The following is a 22162-nucleotide window of genomic DNA, read 5'->3' on the forward strand; positions in this document are numbered from 1 at the left end:
GGCCCGCGAGCTCATTTTATCCACCCCCCAGCCCGCCTGTCAAGGCTGGGAGCTCCACGGAGCTAGCTGTCACTAGCCAGGGCCTCCTCTCGGCACTTCAGGCTTTGCTGGGAGGCAGGAGCACGTGCCGGCCCTGAACCTTCCTCCCCCTCCCAGCTTGCCTGTGTCTGTGTGGTGGGGCGATCCCCCCACCGCACCCCACGCTGTGGACTAACGCTGCTGGGGTGGCCGAGACTCGTACCACCGAGGCCTTGCTGGCCTGTGTGCTGGCCATGCCACCATCTCGGGCCCCTATACAGCCCTCCCCCTGCTCGACCCCCCTGGCTGCACCCCTGTGCTGTGGCCTAATGCTGAGGGGGCGGCTGATACTCGTGCTGCTGGGGCCTCGCTGGCCTTGGGGGGGTTGTTATAAATATGATTTTATAAATATGCAAATGGCCCTTGGCAGGAAAAAGGTTCCCCACCCACCCAGTCAAGGAAAATGAAGTATAGATGTCTATAATGTCAGTACTACAAGCCTCTGAGCCAAAGTGGGGGAGCTGAAGTGCTTTGTGGTGGTCTAGTGGACATTTCAAAAACCTGATGGAATGGGGAAAATTGATCAGATATCCTGGATAGAAACCATATAGGCATGACAGTGAAGGAAGCGTTCGGGTGGTGTTGAAGTGTACATGAGAGGTTGAATCAGTGGGTCACTGTGTGCTCGAACAGTGGGTTACAGAGCTATCTAGAAGGCTAATGACCCTGGACTTTGTTCTGTGCAGGAATTGAGACCTGTTGCATGAGGTAGGTGATTTTACACTGACTGGGAACAGTGGCCACAATGCTATCAAATAGGGTTGCCAGCTCTGGGTTGGGAAATACCTGGAGATTTTTGGGGTGTCGCCTAGGGAGGGCAGGGTTTGGGGAGGGGAAGGACTTCAATGGGGTATAATGCCATAGAGTTCACCTTCCAAAGCGGCCATTTTCTCCAGGTGAACTGATCTCCATCACCTGGAGATGTCGGTAATAGTGGGAGATCTCCAGCCACGACCTGGAGGTTGGCAACCCTACTATTAAATGCATGGGGCCCATCACCTGAGAAAGGTGCTGTCAGCATGAATGTTGAAATCACCCAGAACAATCAATTTGGATGTCTTCAGCAACAGTGCTGAGATTACCTCAGACAGGGTGGCTTGAATGTAAATATGTTTTTATTTAAATAAGTGTACTGGCCGGGCAGGCTGGCAGGGCTGCCACTGCAGCGCGGTGCAGAGGGAGTTGAGAACGGGTGTGGAAGGATGTGTAGAAGGGAACAGACGCCGAGACTTCTACAGCCAGATGGCTGCACTAATAATAGGATCAATGCAGTAAAGCTCAGAAGGAGATTGGGCTGCCAGTCTGAGCTGAGCCTCTTGGAGCTGGGGCAGCAGGGCACCGGCAGGCACTGGCTAGGAAAGGAGAACGAGCTAAATCACTGTGCTGACAATCACTATTAGCTCCTCTTCCTAGTTCAGGCTTGCAAACTGTGGATCTGCCTAGGGTGCCCCCCCCTTTTGAAAGGGACTGCCATGCCTCCGAAGAAGAGGCCGTCGATTGAGAAGCTGCAGTGTCCTCCTCACACCAGAGGTTGGGCGGGAGCTTCTCAACAGTCCTGGGAAGCTCTGGCTCCTAGTAGACAGTGTATGTGTGTGTGGGGGGGAGCCGTGCAGAGAGTGCACCCTCAGGGCAACCCAGGCCCATCCCCACAGCGGGTGAAGCCACTTTGCAGGATCTGACAGTGGCAGTCAGCTCCTTATCGGAGAGGGTGGAACAGCTGAGCTCTCATCAGCAAGTCCCCTCCCCAGTGGTGGCCAGTACGAGCCAGGCAGTGCTCAGTGGGCTGGGCGGAAGCAGTTGGCTTTGGAGGCATCAACGCAGAGAGCCTTCCTCCTCCGGGTCTTCCAGTTCGGGCAGTAGGAGATGCCGTTCTCATCACAGTGGATGACAAGCAAAAAAGAGGACAAGGAGAGGGAGATCCACAAGGAGGCCAGACAAGGATACTGTTTATTGTTGTTACAGCCAATGGCCAGCATAAAATTACAAAACAATGCAGGTACATATATGCCATTAAGTGAATAAAATAAAATAAAATATCCTAAAATAATCAAGTTAAAATACATTTTTCAACATATTGGAGGGGGGGAGAAGACGAAAAACCTTGGTTCACCCATCACTCGTCTGCTGCATCACAAATAATATAACCCCTTCTGTTTTGAGCATTCCTTTTGGTGACAGCCTTCCAACAAAATTTGGCTACATCATAGGATAAAGCAGGATTTTTATCCTCGAGCAGAAATTGAATAAGTAAACTCTCTTTGGTTATAGATTGATGTAAAAGGCCAAATAGTTGTAACCAGGGTTCAATTGTGGATCTTCTAAATTCCAAATAAATTTCACAGTGTAATAAAATGTGTGACAGGGACTCTTCCGCTCCCACTGTACATAAGCATTTTCTCAGCTGTCTGGATTGATTTAAGAATCTACCCAGGAGAACAGCCGAGGGGAGGGCATCAAATCGTGCTCTAGAGAATGCCCATCTCAATTGAGGTGACGTAATGTTGAAGAGATATGGGGCCATGGCTTTGCCACCACAGGATAATAAATCCCTATACACCCCAGAAAGTTGTGCAATCTCTGACTGATACTCCATATCACACAAGCGTTGGTGGACTATAGCTTTTGCTCTGTCCAACCCTAGATCCATCAAACACGCAGGATCAATGCCAATTGAGGAAAGTTTATGGAGTATCCTAGCTGACCACTGTGGATACGGAGTAGCTAATAAAAAATATCTTAATAGACCTATTGGGTTAAGATGCACTTTCAGCCAGTAATTAATAGTGATAAGCCATATCCTTGTTTCCACTTTGAGGAGGCCAGCCTCCATTCTGAGTACAGCATTCGGTAAACAGCTGGGTACATTGAAAAGAGCCCTAAGATAAACAGATTGAACTCTTTCCAGTGTGGTGAAATTACAGTATCATAGAAATCAATTGTGCACTGTAACGAAGTTGGGACAAGGATTTGGCATTAAATACCTTTATGGCCGCAGGTATACATCCCCCACCTCTTGTCCTAACAAACCTTAAAACAGCATTAGCACTCCTTTGCGCTAACGTAATCACAGATTGGATATGAGCAGTACTCTCAGACAAGGATACTGACGGCACAAGTTCTGGTGGTAAGACAACTTCGGGGTCTGGTTGGTCAGAAACAGGGGAAGATTATTGGCTGGCGGCAGCAAACGTGCCAGGTCTGCCCTCCTGGGTGGGGCAAGATAGGGAAGAATGGGGAAAGGGCCCTGGGGCGGTTTGGGGGGCAAATAGGGGCAGCGCATGTACAACAAAACACAACAAAAAAGGGTTCTTTTCCTATGTACAGAGTAAGAACAAGCACAAGATAATCCCATTGCGTGGACGGAAAGTGAAATTGTAACAGGAGATGAAGAGAGGGCAGAACTCCTCAATTCCTACTTTTCCTCAGTCTTTTCTCGTGAGGGAAGCGGTGCTCAACATGGCATAAAGAGAATATCTGATGAGGGAAGGGATTTGCAGCCTAGAATTGGCATTGGGGTAGTATACAAACACCTTGTTTCTTTAAACGAAACAAAATCCTCTGGGCCAGATGAATTGCACCCAAGGGTACTCAAAGAACTTGAAGATGTAATTTCGGAACCTCTGTCCATTATTTTTGAAAAGTCTTGGCAAACAGGTGAGGTGCCAGAAGATTGGAGGTGGGCAAATGTGGTCCCCATCTTCAAGAAGGGGAAAAAGGAGGATCCAGGTAACTACCGACCCATCAGCTTGACTTCTATACCAGGAAAAGTGTTCGAACAAATCATCAGTCAGTCAGTCCTTGAGCATTTACAAAGGATGGATCTGATCACTAAGAGCCAGCACGGGTTTCTCAATAATAAGTCATGTCAGACTAATCTTATCTCCTTTTTTGAGAAAGTTGCTACCTTGCTAGATCAGGGGAATGCTGTAGACATAGTTTATCTAGATTTTAGTAAGGCTTTTGATAAGGTTCCACATAGTATTCTAGTTGACAAATTGGGAAAATGTGGGTTAGATCCTATTATTGTTAGGTGGATGTGCAACTGGTTGACAGATCGTACCCAAAGAGTGCTAGTTAATGGTTCCTCATCCACTTGGAGAGAAGTGACTAGTGGAGTTCCTCAGGGATTGGTGCTGGGCCCTGTGTTGTTCAACATCTTTATACATGATTTGGATGAAGGAATACAGGGGATGCTTATTAAATTTGCAGATGATACTAAATTGGGAGGGGTAGCAAATACGGTAGAAGACAGAGCCAAGATGCAGGATGACCTTGACAGGCTGGAGAAGTGGGCTAGAACTAATAAAATGCACTTCAACAAAGACAAACGTAAAGTTATGCATTTAGGTAGGAAAAATCCAATGCATAATTATAGGATGGGGGAGACTTGTCTGAGCAGTAGTGTGTGTGAAAAGGATCTTGGGGTCTTAGTAGAACAATCACTGAACATGAGTCAGCAGTGTGATGCGGTAACTAAAAAAGCAAATGCAGTCTTGGGCTGCATCAACAGAAGTATAGTGTCCAGATCACGCAAAGTGATGGTATTGCTTTACTCAGCTCTGGTTAGACCGCAACTAGAGTACTGTGTTCAGTTTTGGGCACCACAATTTAAGAAAGATGTAGACAAACTGGAACGTGTCCAGAGAAGGGCAACAAAGATGGTGAGGGGTCTGGAGACCAAGTCCTATGAGGAAAGGTTGAAGGAGCTGGGTATGATTAGCCTGAAGAGGAGAAGACTGAGAGGGGATATGATAACCATTTTCAAGTACTTGAAGGGCTGTCATATAGAGGAAGGTGCCAAATTGTTTTCTGTTGCCCAAGAAGGTCGGACCAGAACCAACGGGTTGAAATTAAATCAAAAGAGTTTCCGTCTTGACATTAGGAAGAATTTTCTAACAGAGTGGTTCCTCAGTGGAACAGGCTTCCTCGGGAGGTAGTAAGCTCTCCTTCCCTGGAAGTTTTTAAGAAGAGGTTGGCCATCTGTCAGCAATGGTGATTCTGTGACCTTAGGCAGATGATGAGAGGGAGGGCATCTTGGCCATCTTCTGGTCACTAGGGGTGTGTGTGGGGGGAGGCAGTTGTGAATTTGCTGCATTGTGCAGGGGGTTGGACTTGATGGCCCTGCCCTGGTGGTCCCTTCCAACTCAATGATTCTATGATTCGATTCTATGATTCTAACCTTGCCCCCAGCATTTGGGGATGACGAGAACCTCCCAGGGATACATCTTCCACGTAACATCAGGGAAGATATATTAGATGGATATTATGTGGATGTGTTTACTTTAATCAAGCCAGAAGTGAAGGAGGTCCGGAGGCCCAGATCAACCTCAAAGGAGAAAAGGAAGGAAAAAGAAAAAGCAAGTCCAGGTGAAAAGCCATTTTTGTTTCTTTTGCTCTGACCCTTCAATTCAGGGGAACTTGGCAGACTATGCATGGTGGTGCAACTCCCCCCACCCCCAGTGCAGTGCCCAGGGCAGCTGCCCTGGTTGCCTTATAGCTAAGAATACCAGTGTGACCTGGAACAGACCAATGGAAACTGGGAGGCTGTCTACCAGGCAAGGCCTTTACCTCTCCCCCAGCAATCTTCTTCCCTGCTAGTTGCCTACTCCCTTTTAAAAAACTAACCCCTCTCCTTGCCATTAAAGCGGCAGGAGAAACTACTCCTGGCATGGAGATGAAGTAATGAGGGATTGTTTGATTTCTGCATGTTGGGTAAGACCAAAGTTGGGCAAGGAAAAAAAAAACTAGCAATGTATTTGTAACTCCCCCAAATCTTTTCTTGTTTCCTCTTTTCTTCTGTAGCCATGTGGTTATTCTTGGCTGCCTTGCTGGGCCTCTACTTCCTTCGCCGGTGGTACCGGGAGAGACAGACAGTGGAGAACCTGACCGAGAAGTATGTTTTCATCACCGGCTGCGACTCTGGCTTTGGGAACCTGCTTGCCAGGCAGCTGGATCTGAAGGGCATGAGGGTCTTAGCAGGATGTCTCACCCAGAAGGGGGCTGAAGAGCTGGAGAAGGCCACGTCCGACCGCTTGAAGACCACCATCCTGGATGTCACCCGTACAGAGGGTGTTGCTGCAGCAGCTGAGTGGGTGAAAGGATGCGTGGGGGACAAAGGTGACTGGCTCTTTCTCATTTGGTATCTTTGAAATGTGGCCACTGAGACTTCCATTTGCTCCACGGGGATGTTATGAGTGTTCTGGGACCACTAGGCATACTTTGTGGCCCAAGCCATGGACCTTGTTTAGGGTTGTTGGGGGTGGAGCCTGAGGAGGGCGGGGTTTGGGGAGGGGAGGGACTTCAATGCCATGGAGTCCAATTGCCAAAGTGGCCATTTTCTCTGGGGGAACTGATCTCTGTCACCTGGGAATCAGTTGTAATAGCGGGAGATCTCTAGCCACCACCTGGAGGTTGGCAGCCCTAACCTTGTTAAAGACCAGTTTGAGAACCTATGCTCTAACTTTATCATACTTTAAAAAGCAAATTCTCTCCTTATATGTAGGCCAAATTGCATGTGACACTTGAATCCTGTGACTGGAACATCAGATGTATAATTTAGCTCTCAAAAAGCAGCCACAGGAGAAAAGGGTATATGGATTAGGGCTACCAAACTAGAGAATGGGAGTAGTTTTTCCCATTTCCATCACTGAAAATATTTCCCCCTTGCTGCTTTAGATGGAGGTGTTTTAGAAGAGACCTCTTGCAGCGTATGAGCATGGGGCAACTGTGTCCCTCTGATTAGGAGCTATTGGTCACACTCTCCTGTTGATGGGTTGGAATAGCTATCGCTCATTTGCTAAGCATTTTTCTGTTGTAGCCCTCATATTGTAGAATGGAGGTTATGAAAGGCAGGGTTATTAAGGTCCTTAACACTGTTTCTGTGGTTTGGGACCCCAAAGTGGGTCTCAAAGCCTTTGAAAGTGGGCTGTGGGCCAGCCCCTGCCTAATGGCCTCTATGCATCCTTCTCTTTCCTTCCCTATGGGTGTAGTGGCTAAGAGCGGTGGACTCTAATCTGGAGAACTGGGTTCGATTCTCTACTCCTCCACATGAAGCCAGCTTGGTGACCTTGGACCAGTCACAGTTCTCTCAGAACTCTTTCAGCCCCACCTACCTCACAAGGTGTCTGTTGTGGGGAGGGAAAGGGAAGACGATTGTAAGCCACTTTGAAACTCCTAAAAGGTAGAGAAAAGTGAGGTATAAAAACCTGCTCTTCTTCTCCTCTTCAACTTTGCACATTTTCATCTCCTCCTCCCTCTTTGTGACCACAATGGGGGGGGGGGGAAGCTGCACAGCAATTAGTAACTTCGTGGTAGAAGCTGAAAGAAGGATGGGGAGGAGGGTTGGAGAGTAGGTGGGAGCTGTTCAGCATGCCATGGAAAAAACCAGAGGGGGATAGAAAGAGGGTTGTGTGTGTGTGTGGGCTCTGTCTTGGTGCTGCTCCTTCAGCAGTCCAACCTCTTGCCCAACCCCCTGCAGTGCCTCTACCTGTTGTTGGAGATGTACTGCACCAAGCTCCTTGCTGACAACCACTTCAACATCATGTGCCATCTTCACGTATCTCCTAAGCCCAGCGCCCCTGAATGCATAGGGTTTCCAGCTTCCAGGTACTAGCTGGAAATCTCCTGCTATTACAACTGATCTCCAGCCGATAAAGATCAGTTTCCCTGGAGAAAATGGCTGCTTTGGCAATTGGACCCTATGGCATTGAAGTCCCTCCCCAAACCCTGCCCTCCTCAGGCTCCGTCCCAAAAATCTCAAGGTATTTCCCAACTGGAAGCTTGTAATTCTGGGAGATCTTCAGGTGCCACCTGGAGGTTGGCTAGGGTTGCTAGCCTCCAGGTACTAGCTGGAGATCTCCTGCTATTACAACTGATCTCCAGCCCGATAGAGATCAGTTCACCTGGAGAAAATGGCCGCTTTGGCAATTGCACTCTGGCACTGAAGTCCCTCCCCTCCCCAAACCCCACCCTCCTCAAGCTGTGCCCCCCAAAAAACCCACTGGTGGTGAAGAGGGACCTGGCAACCCTACAAAGGCACTTTCTCAAACTCCAGCCCTGGCCCAGCTGGCAGAAGAGGAGGAGCTCAACTCCCACATGCTTGGGGCAGCTACAACCTTTGTGTGAAAACATCTGGTTGGGCACTATAGAAAATGGAATGCTAGTATAGATAGTTGCCAAGGTAATAGTTGGCCTAGGGCACCAAAAAACCTTGGGCCAGCCCTGGTTGGGTCACTGTAGGAAGTACATTTGGATTTGTGGGTCACCATACCTAAAAGGTTAGGAAACTCTGATTTAGGAGGTTGATAATTTCCTATTGATGGTTGAGTTGCTGCGATAAATTGCCAACTCTTGGCTGCTTTCAAGAAACCTACATAAATATATTTAATCTAGGGTTGCCAACTATGGTTTGGGAAATTCCTGGAGATTTGGGGGTGGAGCATGGGGAGGGAGAGGTTTGGAGAGGGGAGGGACCACAGCCGGTATAAGGCCATATAGTTAGGGTTGCCAGGTCCCTCGTTGCCACCAGTGGGAGGTTATTGGGGTGGAGCCCAAGGAAGGCGGAGTTTGGTGAGGGGAGGGACTTCAATGCCATAGAGTCAAATTGCCAAAGCAGCCATTTTCTCCAGGGGAACTGATCTTTATTGGCTGGAGATGTTGTAACAGCAGGAGATCTCCAGCTACTACCTGGAAGCTGGCAACCCTACATATAGTGCACCTCCAGAGCAGCTGTTTTCTCCAGGGGAACTGATCTTTGTAGTCTGGAGACCAGGTATAATTCTGGGAGCCCCACCTGGAGGAATGCAATCCTAATTTCACTTCTAGCAAGGGAAAAAGATAAGTCGGGCCCTTTTAAAAGCTGACTGACAGCCAGTCAAGACTCCAGGCCCCACCCACCTCTATTCCTGAATTTAGAGCCTGCAGCCCCACCCCGCCTGTTCTGGATGCCTCCTGGTCTGGCCAGCCAAGGTGAGAAGCCCCTGCAAGTCACAGGTGGGTCCTTTTGCTGGGCATAGAAAATACTGTCACAAAGTCCTTATGTACGTTTACAGGAAGTTAAAAAGACAACCAGAGTTCTAAACAGCCTTTCTCTTTTGTCACCCAGGACTCTGGGGCTTGGTAAACAATGCAGGCATCGGGGGATTAGTAGGACCCAATGCATTCATGATAAAGGATGACTTTGCAAAGGTGATAAATGTCAACCTGCTTGGCTTAATTGATGTGACGCTGCAGATGCTGCCCCTGGTGAAAAGAGCCAGAGGAAGAGTGGTCAACGTGGGCAGTATTTTGGGAAGACTAGCCCTCACTGGAGGGGGTTACTGTCCATCCAAGTTTGGTGTAGAAGCCTTCTCGGACAGTCTCAGGTAAAGTGTAGCCTATTTTTGTCTGTGGAAGTAGTATGCCCATTTTCCCTCTGCAGTTTTGTTAAATGTAAACAGACACTCCTGCGGAGGTGCTTTTCAGGATTGCACTAAATATTGATACTGACTGAGGGGTACCAGTAATCACCAGCAGGGGCGTAGACTTTCCAATTTCCCGGTAGGGGGGGGCTGGGACTGGGCCAGAGGCATTGCTATGACATCATAGGGAGGAGCCAGTGACATCACAGGGAGGGGCCTCTGTTGCTACTAACTATGGAGGCAGGGCCATGGGGGATTTAGGGAGAGGCTCCCCAGAAATTTAGGGGGGCTTCAACAAATGATCTTCAGACAGCTGAAATACAACTTTAACTTTTAATTAACAATGCAAACTGTTTCTTTATTTATATTTTTAAAATTACAGTAAAATTGAATATTTTCTTAATCCCCTTCTGCTGCTCTCACAAGCATCCTCTCTTGCCATATCCCACCTATCGTTCCCAATTTCCCTTCACCTCCCCACCCTAATAGATTGCATGTGTTGGTATGTTTAGTGGTAAACTTATACAGATTGTATCATCTAGGTACAACCCACTTGTTGAGATGTAACAATTCAAAATACCCTGTACTTAAATGACACTGTATGTGTTTGTTCAAATTAATGTAATTAATTACTAGCTATCATAGCTAGTAGCCATTGATGGACCTATTCTCCATGGATTTGCCTAATCCTTACAGAGGGGGGAAGATCTACCGTATATACCCGTGTATAAGCCGACCCGCGTATAAGCCGAGGTGCCTAATTTCTCCCCAAGAATGGGGAAAAATTAGGCACCCGCGTATAAGCCGAGGGTCGGCTTATAACCCCTCCCCGCCCCGCAGACTTACCTTCTGGGCTCCCGGCAGCAAGCGGCGCGGGCCCAGCGGGGGCCGGGGCAGCCTCCCTGCAGCTGCAGGAGGCCACCTCAGGCAGCAGGAAGCGGTGGCCCGGCGGCGGCTGTAAGTTCCCCCCTCCCTCCCCCCTCTACCGTATTGACCCGCGTATAAGCCGAGGCCGGCTTTTTCAGCCCTTTTTTTGGGCTGAAAAACTCGGCTTATACACGAGTATATACAGTATGTTACTTTCCTACAGATCATGAAGTGAACAGAAGGGAGCTCTCCCCATCTAGGGGTGAAGATGGGTAATTTCTGTTCTGTTCTGTTGAGTTAGGTATAATATTTTTATAATGCACTGCTGAGACAAATACATAAGGTTTCACATTAAAAAAAATTATCCCGAGACCCATGGCTCTCAGTTTGCAAGACATGAGCAAGGTTGTTAAGGATAGGACGTTTTGGAGGCCTCTAATTCATAGGGTCCCCATATGTCAGAAATAGGGTTGCTAGCTCTAGGTTGGGAAACACCTGGAGATTTTGGGGGTGGAGCCTGGTGAGAAGGGGGAGACCTCAGCAGGCTATAATGCCAAAGAAGCCATTTTCTCTAGGGGAACTGATCTTGGTCATCTGGAGATCAATTGTAAATTACTGGGAGATCTCCAGATGCCACCTGTAGGTTGGCAACCCTAGTTAAAAGTGACTTGACATCACTTCACTCACTCACACACACACACACACACACAGAGAGAGAGAGTCTAGTCCTTGTGGAGTTATAAGAAGAAACATATTGGCTGCACCTTTCTCCTTATAATTCCACTACCAAAAGGAGTGTGGAGAGAAAAGGGCTGTGGCTCAGTGGTAGAGCATTTGCTTGGCACGTGAGAGGGTCCCAGGTTCAATCTCTGGCATCTCCAGTTAAAGGAACAGGTAGTAAGGGATATGAACAACCTTGATCTGAGACCCTGGAGAGCTGCTGCCAGTCTGAGTACACAATACTGACTACGATGAACCAATGGTGTGATTCAGTGTAAGGGCAGCTTCATGTGTGACTAGCGATTTCCTTTTAAATGAAAGCTGGAAACTAGCACATCATTGCAATAGATCCCATCCCCCCTGCTTCCTCCCCTCACCCCCATCCCTGTCCTCTGCAGGCTTCCTCCCCCGCTTCCAACCCCACTCTCAGTAGCTTGCCCGGAGCAGTCCAGTCAGGCATGCTGAAGCTTCCCCCACCGGCGGCTCATCTGGATTGCTCTGGGAGCTGCACCGAGGCTTCCCTCCTTCTCTTCCCCCCCTTTCTTTTTCCCTCTCTCACCTGGAAGCTGGAAGGGGTGGTAGTGGGAAATCAGGAATTGTTGATAGTGCCTTTGGGAAAGCCTGGATGGACATGAGGTCAGATTGGAAGATTGGCGGGGGGAGTGACACCAGAGTGGAGGGGCACAGGAAAACTAGGGACAGAAGATGTGAAGAGGCATAGAAAAAACAGTAAAACGTAAAGGTAGTCCCTGTGCAAGCACAGGTCATTACTGACCCATGGGTGACATCACATCCTGACGTTTACTAGGCAGACTATGTTTACGGGGTGGTTTGCTGTTGCCTTCCCCAGTCATCTACACTTTACCCCCAGTAAGCTGGGTACTCATTTTACTGACCTCGGAAGGATGGAAGGCTGAGCCGACCTTGAGCTGCCTACCTGAAACCGACTTCTGTCAGGATTGAACTTGTGAGCAGAGCTTGGACTGTGGTACTGCAGCATACCACTTTGCGCCACTGGGCTCCTGTAGGATAGACAGACACCAAGATAAATGGATAATAAAAATTACACACCCCTGGTATTAAACGATGTGTTTATATAACTAGGCACCAGTTTTGCAGTTTTGCACCTTATGTTTTGAGTTAGTGTTCCTTGTTGGATTTAACGATGGGCATAGTTTGATTGGCAGGGGGCTCTGAGCTCCTGAGGAGTCTGCCCCTCCCTTCAAGGTGGCAGTTGGTTCTAATGGACACTGCCAACTGTCAGATGCACTCAGATTCACTCAGTATTCACTCTGTATGAAGTCAGTCTAAGATCCTGTCAGAAGTTAGAAGTCTCTCTGAATAACTATGTGTTAGCTCTCTGCCTCACACACAATGAAATAAGAAGTCACAGTGTTTCAGATGAATATAAGAATAGTACAAGCCTCTTAAGGAGAGAATGTTGTTTATTTACTGAACCTTATAATCCTTTTATTAAATACAGTTTTCTTTTATCATACATAATGTGAGCTGTTTATATTCCTCCACTTTCCTTTTGGCTGTTTTTACTCTGCTGACTTACAAGGATGGTTTATCCCACAACAAGTGAGTGCGGGATATTGCCCCACATAAGGAAAAGGATTAACCTCCATTCCCCCCCTACATTCCTGTCAATAAAGGATGCAGCAACTCTTCTCTGCTCTCCAATAAAATTCTAGTAGCCTTACCCTCCTTGTGCCACCAAGTACCCTTGCCTTGTCAGCCTTACTCTTCCTTGCGCTACTGTTTTTCAAGCTTAGTGGTTGCAGTGCTGTCCATGAGTCTGATTAGACAATATGTTAAATGTAGGTTTGCATTTAACATGTGACCCAAAGCTCACCCTTAAAATAGTGCCCCCTGAAAAATTGGCTCCCACAGAGGTAGGAGGTGTTTCATCATTCCCTCCTTTTCACCCAGTGTGCTTTTGCTAGCAGAAAAGGGCTATTGTGGCAGGCCTTACTGCCAGTACCATGTGTCTCCTGGGCAGAATGCTGGATTTTTGCTTCTATTCTTTCCTTGTTTTTATGTTCTGAAATATTTTGTTTATTATTTATGTATATGCTGCCAATTTTAAAGAATGTTTACTTTATTTTTAAGATGATGTTTTTAATTGTTTCTGTCTGTTACTGTTTTAGTCAGCTTTCATGTTGTTTTTCTTTTATCCTCGGCTACCTTGGTGATATTTTTATTAAGAGTATAGACATTTTTTAAAAAAATACATGCATACATCTTGTTAGACATCTGTTCTGGGCCTAGAGAGCAGAATAAGGGACAACCTGCAAACCTTCAAAATTGAGACAAGAACCTCTCTTGCAGATATAAGGGGAAAATTGTGGAAAACACAGAAGATATCAAGGAACTGAAACGGAATATAAACTAGTTGCCAAAAAACCACAATCACACAAAGTTTGGAAAGGGGCCGCTGACTCGAGAATTGAGATATTAGAGATGCAAAACAGAGAGGCAAACTTGAGATTCCGTGGAATTGATGAAGAGTTTGGGAAAGATAATCTATTGCAAAGTTTTACAGAAAATTAAAAAAAGACATCTTTTTGTTCTGATTCAGCAAGAACATTCTAATATGAATGCTTTTGTTCCAAATCCAGGCTAGAGTTACATGCTTTTGAGGTCCAAGTCATTGTTATTGAGCCTGGTATGTTCAAGACTGCAATCGTAGATGTAGAGCCCCTCCTGAAGAATAGGTGGGGACAGGTGCCTCCTGATGTGAAAGAATCTTATGGGGAGCAGTTCGTCAAGCGCTGTGAGTTAAGGGGACAAAGAAGTTGGTGTATGTGTTTGTAACCATGTAGTGGTAACCAGGTGTCTAAGTACACAAAACAAAATCCTTATGCTGCATCCAGGTCACCACATGTGATTTTCAATTAGCCATGAAGTGCAACCTCTCACAGAGAACTCAGTTCCCAGGAACACAGGAGTTCAGTTTAGTTTGGGAACTTGGTATGTGGGGGAGAAGGTATTTATGCCTCCACACACACACACACATTGTTTTTATAATCTGAAATGGTCCCTGGGGTGCTATTTGTCTTGTTATGGGCTCCATAGGTACTGATGATGTACATGCAGATTCCCTAGTTTGCCAAACAGCATCCCCACTGGGCTATTTCAAGTCAGGGAAATGGCACCGGGTATGGGGGAGGCAGATGCATCTTCTACCCACAGACATGATCCTGATCTAAATTGGACACCCATCTGCCTGGGAAATGAGTTCTCAGCAAGCAAGTTGCATCTCGCATCTGATTGCAGTTTTTGTGGCAGACTTGAACATGATCTAAGGACTGCCCATCCCTCTATTTCCCTGAGCCATGTTGTTCTACCTGAATGCACAGTGGTAATCCCAGCCAGTGGTAGGAGCAGAGAAACAGGATGACTCCCCCCACTTGCATGTCAGTAGCAATTGGAAGGGGAACCAGCCCTTGGAACATGATTCACAGAATGTCTATATTACAGACAAACTAGCTTAATAATTGTTCTCTCTTCCCAGGGAATCCTGGGAAGCATAGCTGTGTCTGTGCAAGAGGCTAGAGATCTCCAACAGGGTATTCTGATCAACTTCATTAAACCAGTTCCAAAAATTCTTTGGGGGAAGCCATGCTTATTCAATTAGTATAAAATTACTATAAACCATCTTTGGTTTCCTCTTAAATTGCTGAATACTTACAAATGGAAAAAAACTGGTATTATTATTATTAGTTTTAGGAGGAAACCAAAGATGGTTTTATTTTGGGTTGCATTTTATTAAAGCAGTCCTAAATTGTGATTTTTTTAAAAAAATGTTCTATGGTTTTTATGTGACCTATTTTATTAGTATGCCCTGACCTGGATGGCCCAGGCTAGCCTGATCTCCTCAGATCTCAGAAGCTATGCAGGGTTGGCCCTGGTTAGTATTTGGATGGGAGACCACCAAGGAAGACCAGGGTTGCTGTGCAGAGGAAGGCACTGGCAAACCACCTCTGTTAGTCTCTTGCCATGAAAACCCCAAAAGGGGTCGCCATAAGTCGGCTGCGACTTGAAGGCACTTTACGCACACACACATTTTATTAGTATAACTTGCCTTGACCCTGACCAGGATGGCACAGGCTAGTCTGATCTCAGAAGCTAAACAGGGTCAGCCCTGGTTAGTACTTGGATGGGAGACCACCAAGGAATACCAGGGTTGCTATGTAGAGGAAGGCACTGGCAAACCACCTGTTTTTCTCTTTCCTTGAAAACCCTATGAGGTTGCCATAAGTTGGCTGCAATTTGACAGCACTTTACACACACATTCTCAGTAGACAATACTGACCTTGATCAACCAGTGGTTTGGCTCAGTATAAGGCGGCTTTGTGTGCTCGTGAGGTATCCAGGAGCTGCCATATGATTTTTCTTCTTTTGATTTGGGGAGGCAGGAACTGCTGACTTTTCCTGTGCATGCTGTCTTTCACATACAGATTGCAAACTAATCAACACCTCCTTCCAGAAGTACGGAAATGATAACCTTTCCCCAGTCACTAACTGCATCGAACATGCTCTGAAATCCTGCTACCCTCGTTTTCGGTATTCTGCAGGCTGGGATGCCAAATACTTTCATATTCCTGCCTCCTATTTGCCAAGTTGTGTGGTTGACTTTGGTTTGGGCTGTATACTGCCTAAACCATCACATGCTATGTAGGTGAGTTTACAAAAAAGGGACTCTGTCCTTTCATTCTCTGTAAGTACCCAATAGCTATGGATAAGACACAGGTGAATGATTTTGACATTGTACTTAAATATATCATGCCTTAGCCTCTCCTTCTAATAGCAAAGTGACAGGTCCCTTTGTTGAGGTGTGGGAGAGGAGCAAGCTTTTTATGTCTGGCTCTTCCCAGAACAACACTATAAGGATATTACTCCATAGCTTTTCAAATGTCAGAATCAAGGCGGTGGCAGTCTTAGTAATCCTGGGGTCCTGGGCAAAAATCAAGGATGTGGACCCTACACACTCTTTACTCCCATCCAAGAATGAGAATAATGCGGCTAATTTTCACAGTGCATCACACTTCAAGAATGCACCACCATTTGGTATCTCCCCCACTGGCCATTATTACTGATTTGAACACTACTTTGCATGAGTAGGGGAGGGGGTATCTGCTCACATCCAGAATGTTCCCCAGAGACAAGCCTATGATTAGTTGAGTATGGTCAGAAGGACATGGCCTGCCTTTTTTTTTTTATATCAAGTATAGCCTATGATAGGATGGTGCATCTTTCCTTTTGCATTTCTTGTCCCTACCCTCCACCCCATCCATGTTGCCTATGGAATTTTGCTGTACGTTCTGGAACACCTTTGCTTTTTGTTATGAGAAGCCAGCATCTCTGCTGTAGAACTGAGTAAGTTGTGTAGCCAGATAGCTTTGTTGTTTTCTGTGCATTTGAACTGGAACTGTATGTAATGCTTTTAAAACCTTTTCTTAAGTATCTGCAATAAAGCTTTCTTTTCTGTGTTGATACCATCCAGGAAAAGTTGCTATGATTTATGATTACCAGATGCCAGGCCCCATGAAAAGTGTATATTATGTAGTTGGTCTATAAGGATATTTTCAAATCTGAGCGACAATTAATTAGGTTTTAACAACTTTAAAACTGAGGTCTTCCAATAGTTGAAAATATGATTGCCAACCTCCAGGTGAGGCCTGGAGATCTCCTGGGATTACAAGTGATTTCTAGACTATAGTGATCTGTTCATCTGGTAGGGTTGCTAACATCCAGGTACTAGCTGGAGATCTCCTGCTATTACAACTGATCAGCTGATAGAGATCAGTTCACCTGGAGAAAATGGCCGCTTTGGCAATTGGACTCTATGGCATTGAACGCCCTCTCCTCCCCAAACCCTCCCCTCCTTAGGCTCCACCCAAAAAACCTCCCACCTGTGGTGTAGAGGGACCTGGCAACCCTATCACCTGGAGAAAAATGGCAGCTTTGGAGGTGGACTGTATGTACTGAGGTCCCTCCCCATCCCAAATCTGGTCCTTCCCTATGCTCCTCCCCCAAATATCCAGGAATTTTCCAACCTGGAGTTGGCAACTCTAGTCCAAAAGTAATCCTACCATCCTCCATTGAGGAGGCCAGTTGTAAATCGTAATGAAATAGCTTCTTTTGCTAGAGGCTGTTTTGCCCTGGATCTCCTATGGATTTGAGGCCTGCTCAGTGAGCAGAACTGCAGCCATCATCATTCTTTCCCTTACTCAGCTCTTCCCAGTGTGCCAGATTGGTAGAGGAATGTGACCTTGAGGTCACAGCTGACAGACAGAATTATGATATAGGACCCTGAGTACAGGCTCCAGCAAGTCGGTGGGAGTCCTAGAGGTGCAGAACAACAGGGCCTTGGTTCTGTTATCTAGGAGTGCCAAAAGTAACAATAGAGCCATCTGATAGTCCTCCCAGGGTGTTACCTGAATTAGAGTGTCACCGCTTTGTTTGGGGGAAATTAGTGAGGAGACCGAGATTTGCAAATGGTTGGGTAACCAGGATCTTTGTAGCTTTTGTATACGGAGATAAGCCCTTACGGAAAACTCCCAATAAAGAATCAGTTTCTTTCAAATAAATGGAGTTTTATTATAAAATTATTTCAAACACACAAAATAGTCACACTCACAATTCATACAAGAGTTCAGAAGTCAAAGGATGAAAGGATGGGATTCTAGAGTTAGGGTTCGGGTGATAATTACCAGTCTCAGAGAGCGATGTCTGAGTGAAAGCAGCACTGAAGAGGGAAGGAAACCAGTATCTCTGGAAAGCAAAGCAAGGGACCTTACGCGCAAGTAAGGGGTGAGTGTTCGGATCCAAAGACACACACACAGTATGAATGCCATGAGGGCTATATTTATACCCCTAAATGGGTCCTGGGGCAATATGAGGTGGCTGGCAATGAAAAGCTTTTGCCAGGGACAAAGAACCTGATTGCTTCTCTGGTAGCTCGGACAATAAAATGTGATTGGGTATGAGGTCATATCAGGAAACTACAGAATACCTGTGATAGCTTGATTAATGACCAGTGCTTGCTTGGTTATAGATATTGGGATGTGAGGGGATATCTGAGAAGTTTTTAAGGATGGGTGTGAGTCAGATGGGAGACGGTTGGCTTAACCTCCTCTGAATGTTTGGTGATGCTTGAGGGGCATCAGATATGCAAGGGGCTAGCCAGACCTTTTTCTGAATAGCCCTGTCTACTTTTCATATGTAGCCAAATGGTTGCCATCTCCAGGACTGTGTTACCTGGTAACCAAAGAGACATGTGTCACCGCCATCCCAGGCGGGAGTCGACCCCCAATGCTATGAACAGAGGCTCCCGTACTATCCTGCCAAACGGACGAGGAGGAACCATGGGCAGGAAAGACCTTCGTGAAGAACCAGAAGGAATCCATTTTCTGTGCTCAGATCGTGTCTCCAGCAGCAGCCATTTCACAAGGAACAACAGGACACGCACGCAGCCCTCCCTCCATCTGCATGATTGATGGCTCATCAGAAACCTCTGAGATAACAGCGGCCAAAGATCGCACCTCCGGCATCGAAGGAATGAGTCACCTGGATGCAGCATTGTGAATCTTTGTCTTGGCTGGATAATCCTATTTACCAACGTCTCCCGACCCTCCCGGAATGTGCTTAGTCAATGGTTTAGGTTTAGCCTGTCTAAATTGCCCATTGCCCCAACTCTCAGCCAACCATCAAGGTCTTTGTTCACTCAGGGAACCACAAGGGGTAATCTAATCAACCCCCACCCCAGAAAAAGTATAACTGAGGACGTCAGCACAAATTCGCTCTCTCCTTTTTCGTACCTACTGTTACTCTGTCAGTTTGGGTAGCGCTGGCCAACTACGCACCCCTCCTGCCTTGCTGGTCAAGTCACGGGAACCCCCTGCCCCCTTTTTACTCATCTCTGCTGCACGGAACCCAGGATGCCATCTTCAGGATCAGGTGACTATCGCCCCATCTTCAAGGGGACCCTGCCAAATTGGCAAACGTCCTTCTTGTAACACCTTTGTTCTCTAGGCTCTGTTTGAATGTTGTGAAAGTTTGTTTTATTTGTGTGTGCGTACTTATAATTGAGTAAAAACATTTAAACAAAATCCATTGCCTCCGCCTTATTTTGGGGGTCACGGGACAGACTCTGGTATATCCCGCTTAGTTACGCCTTTGCCAGTTATTGACTTGCTATTCCCCATTTTACCGTTCATAACTGAGCAATTTGGCTAACACATGCCCTGGGTCTGGAGAAATGCAAAGTAACCCACTCCTGCCTGCCAACTCCAAGGCTTTACACAGACACAAAGATGGATTCCAGGATCTCCTGGAAGTGTGGTTCACCCTTTTGCAGCAGTGCCCTGCTTTAGTGTCAACCTTGGTCCTATATGCCTTTATGGCATACCAGGTAGTTGGGGCAGTCTGGGCACCGATATGCGGGCAAGCATGGACCCGTGATGCAGGCCTGTCTGACTGAAGAAGAGGAGGAAGCACCGGAAAGGGGGCATAAGAGCGGATGCACTCCCACTTTCAGGGTCCCCCTCCAGGTTGTTACGGTGCTGTCTTTCTACACAGCAGCAATGGGGCTTAAGTAAGGTAAAGGTCCCCTGTGCAAGCACCGGGTCATTCCTGACCCCTGGGGTGACATCACATCCTGATGTTTACTAAGCAGACTTTGTTTACGGGGTGGTTTGCCAGTGCCTTCCCCAGTCATTTCCCCTTTACCCCCAGCAAGCTGGGTCCTCATTTTACCGACCTCGGAAGGATGGAAGGCTGAGTCAACCTTGAGCTGGCTACCTGAAACCAACTTCTGTCGGGATTGAACTCAGGTCATGAGCAGAACTTGGACTGCAGTACTGCAGCTTACCACTCTGTGCAATGGGGCTTACCCAGGGTATATGTCTGGAGTTGTGTGCCTGAGTAAAATCCAGGCTTTGACCTTGCCTCTGCCTTTATGGCACAATAAATCTCCCTGTTCTCTTATGTGTGCATGTGTGTGACATCTTTCGCCTTCTCACAAAGCAGGTAAGGCTCCTGCTTCCCTGTCAAAGTTTGGGATTTTGTGCAGGGAGTTGATTGGTTTGGGTTAGGCATGTGTCCCTTTTTGGACTTAACACGCGATGCAAGGGTCCTTTAAGGGACTTTGGTGGTCAAGAAAACTCACAGAGGCAAGATATGTTTGTAACGTGAATGTGGTTTAATAATAATAAATAGCAGTCCGCAATGCAAACAAAGACAGCAGTTTCTTACATCCTTCTTAGTCTCTGAGGGAGGGGGCTTCTTACAACATTGGCCATGCCTAGGGTGGGAAGGTCCCTCTTTGTAACCAGTGGGAGGTTACAAAGGAGGGCGGGGTTTGGAGAGGGGAGGGGCTTCAGTGCCATAGAGTCCAATTGCCAAAGTGGCCATTTTCTCCAGGTGAGCTGATCTCTAGCGGCTGGAGATCTGTTGTAATAGCAGGGGATCTCCAGCTAGTACCTGGAGGTTGGCAGCCCTAGCAATGCCCCTGAGCCTGGTTCTGTAGCACCTGTTAGTTTCTGGTTGGAGCCTCAGTGGGCTATAATGCCATAGAGTCCACCTTCTAAAGCACCCATTTTCTCCAGGGAAACTGATCTCTGTAGTTTAAAAATCAGCTGTAGTCTTGGGAGATCTCTGGGCCCTGCCTGATTGGCTACCCTATCCAGTCTGTTGGGAACTCTTATGGCGGGGCAGCATTCAGGTCACACACATTTTTTATTCATATTGTTTTATTTTGTTTTTATAATACTTTTATTTATATTGTAAGCCGCTTTGAGTTCCACAAGGGAGAAAGGCAACTAATAAACTTTTTAAATAAACAAATCTACTGAAGCTGAGATACTTCCTCCCCTCACTGCCCAGCTCCTCCTGCTTCCATCTTCCCAGGAAAATAAAACCAAATAACGAGGCATTAAAACAGCTCCTGAATTTTGAAAATAATTTTAGCCAGTTTAGGAATCTTTTGGGGTCATAGCTGAAACTGGATCTTCATTCTGAAATGTCTAGCTACACATCTTGACCTGTATGATACTTAATTTTTATCTATTTATATACTGCCTTGATGCTGTCCTTTACATTTGGGGGTGGACCTGAGGAGGGCAGGGTTTAGGGAGGGGAAGAACCTCAGTGGGATGTAATGTGTGTGTTAAGTGCCGTCGCTTCTGACGCATGGTGACCCTATGAATCAATGTCCTCCAAAACGTCCTATCTTGCTCTGGTCTTGCAAATTGAGGGCCGTGACTTCCTTTATAGAGTCAATCCATCTCTTGTTGGGTCTTCCTCTTTTCCAGCTGCCTTCAACTTTTCCTAGCATGATTGTCTTTTCCAGTGACTCTTGTCTTCTCATAATTGAACCAAAATACAATAGCCTCAGTTTAGTAATTTTAGCTTCTAGGGTCAGTTCAGGCTTGAATTGATCTGTAACCCACTGATTTGTCTTTTGTTTCTTGACAGTCCACGGTATCCATAACACTCTCCACCAACACCACATTTCAAAAGAGTCTACTTTCTTCCTGTCAGCTTTCTTCATTGTCCAGCTTTCACACCCATACATAATAATAGGGAATACAATGGTTTGAATTAACTTGATCTTGGTTGCCAGTGACACATCCTTACACTTAAGAATCTTTTGTAGCTCCTTCAATGGCTGCCCTTCCCTGTCTCAATCTCATTCTGATTTCTTGGCTGCAGCCTCCCTTTTGGTTGATGATGGAGCCAAGGCATAGAAAGTATTCAACAATTTCAATTTCCTCATTTCAACCTTAAAGCTGAGTAATTTTCCTGTAAAGGTAAAGGTAAAGGTCCCCTGTGCAAACACCAGGTCATTCCTGACCCATAGGGTGACGTCACATTCCGATGTTTCCTAGGCAGACTTTGTTTGTGGGGTGGTTTGCCAGTGCCTTCCCCAGTCAACTTCCCTTTACCACCAGCAAGCTGGGTACTCCTTTTACCTACCTCGGAAGGATGGAAGGCTGAGTCAACCTTGAGCCGGCTAACTGAAACCAACTTCTGTCGGGATCGTACTCAGGTCGTGAGCAGAGAATGGACTGCAGCTTACCACTCTGCGC

The 22162-nt window shown here is 46.7% G+C and overlaps 1 protein-coding gene across 1 annotated transcript; it reads left to right on the forward strand.

Moving 5' to 3' along the window:
• The first annotated feature begins 5882 nt into the window (after positions 1–5882).
• On the forward strand, positions 5883–15750 carry LOC130483049 (retinol dehydrogenase 16-like). Its single transcript, XM_056855947.1, has 4 exons — positions 5883–6195; positions 9182–9440; positions 13688–13842; positions 15530–15750. Exons 1-4 carry the CDS (start codon positions 5883–5885, stop codon positions 15748–15750), a joined length of 948 nt encoding a protein of 315 aa, XP_056711925.1.
• The last annotated feature ends 6412 nt before the right edge of the window (positions 15751–22162 follow it).

This window comes from Euleptes europaea, chromosome 1 (genome assembly GCF_029931775.1).
Source record: "Euleptes europaea isolate rEulEur1 chromosome 1, rEulEur1.hap1, whole genome shotgun sequence".
Taxonomy (NCBI): domain Eukaryota; kingdom Metazoa; phylum Chordata; class Lepidosauria; order Squamata; family Sphaerodactylidae; genus Euleptes; species Euleptes europaea.

What these genes read in the sequence shown, in the direction of transcription:
- LOC130483049 (XM_056855947.1), top strand. Translation starts at nt 5,883, where the DNA reads ATGTGGTTATTCTTGGCTGCCTTGCTGGGCCTCTACTTCCTTCGCCGG. An exon ending in GCCTTCTCGGACAGTCTCAG is followed by an intron (nt 9,441 to 13,687) that starts GTAAAGTGTAGC and finishes TTCCAAATCCAG; the next exon opens with GCTAGAGTTACATGCTTTTG. An exon ending in GGAGCAGTTCGTCAAGCGCT is followed by an intron (nt 13,843 to 15,529) that starts GTGAGTTAAGGG and finishes TTTCACATACAG; the next exon opens with ATTGCAAACTAATCAACACC.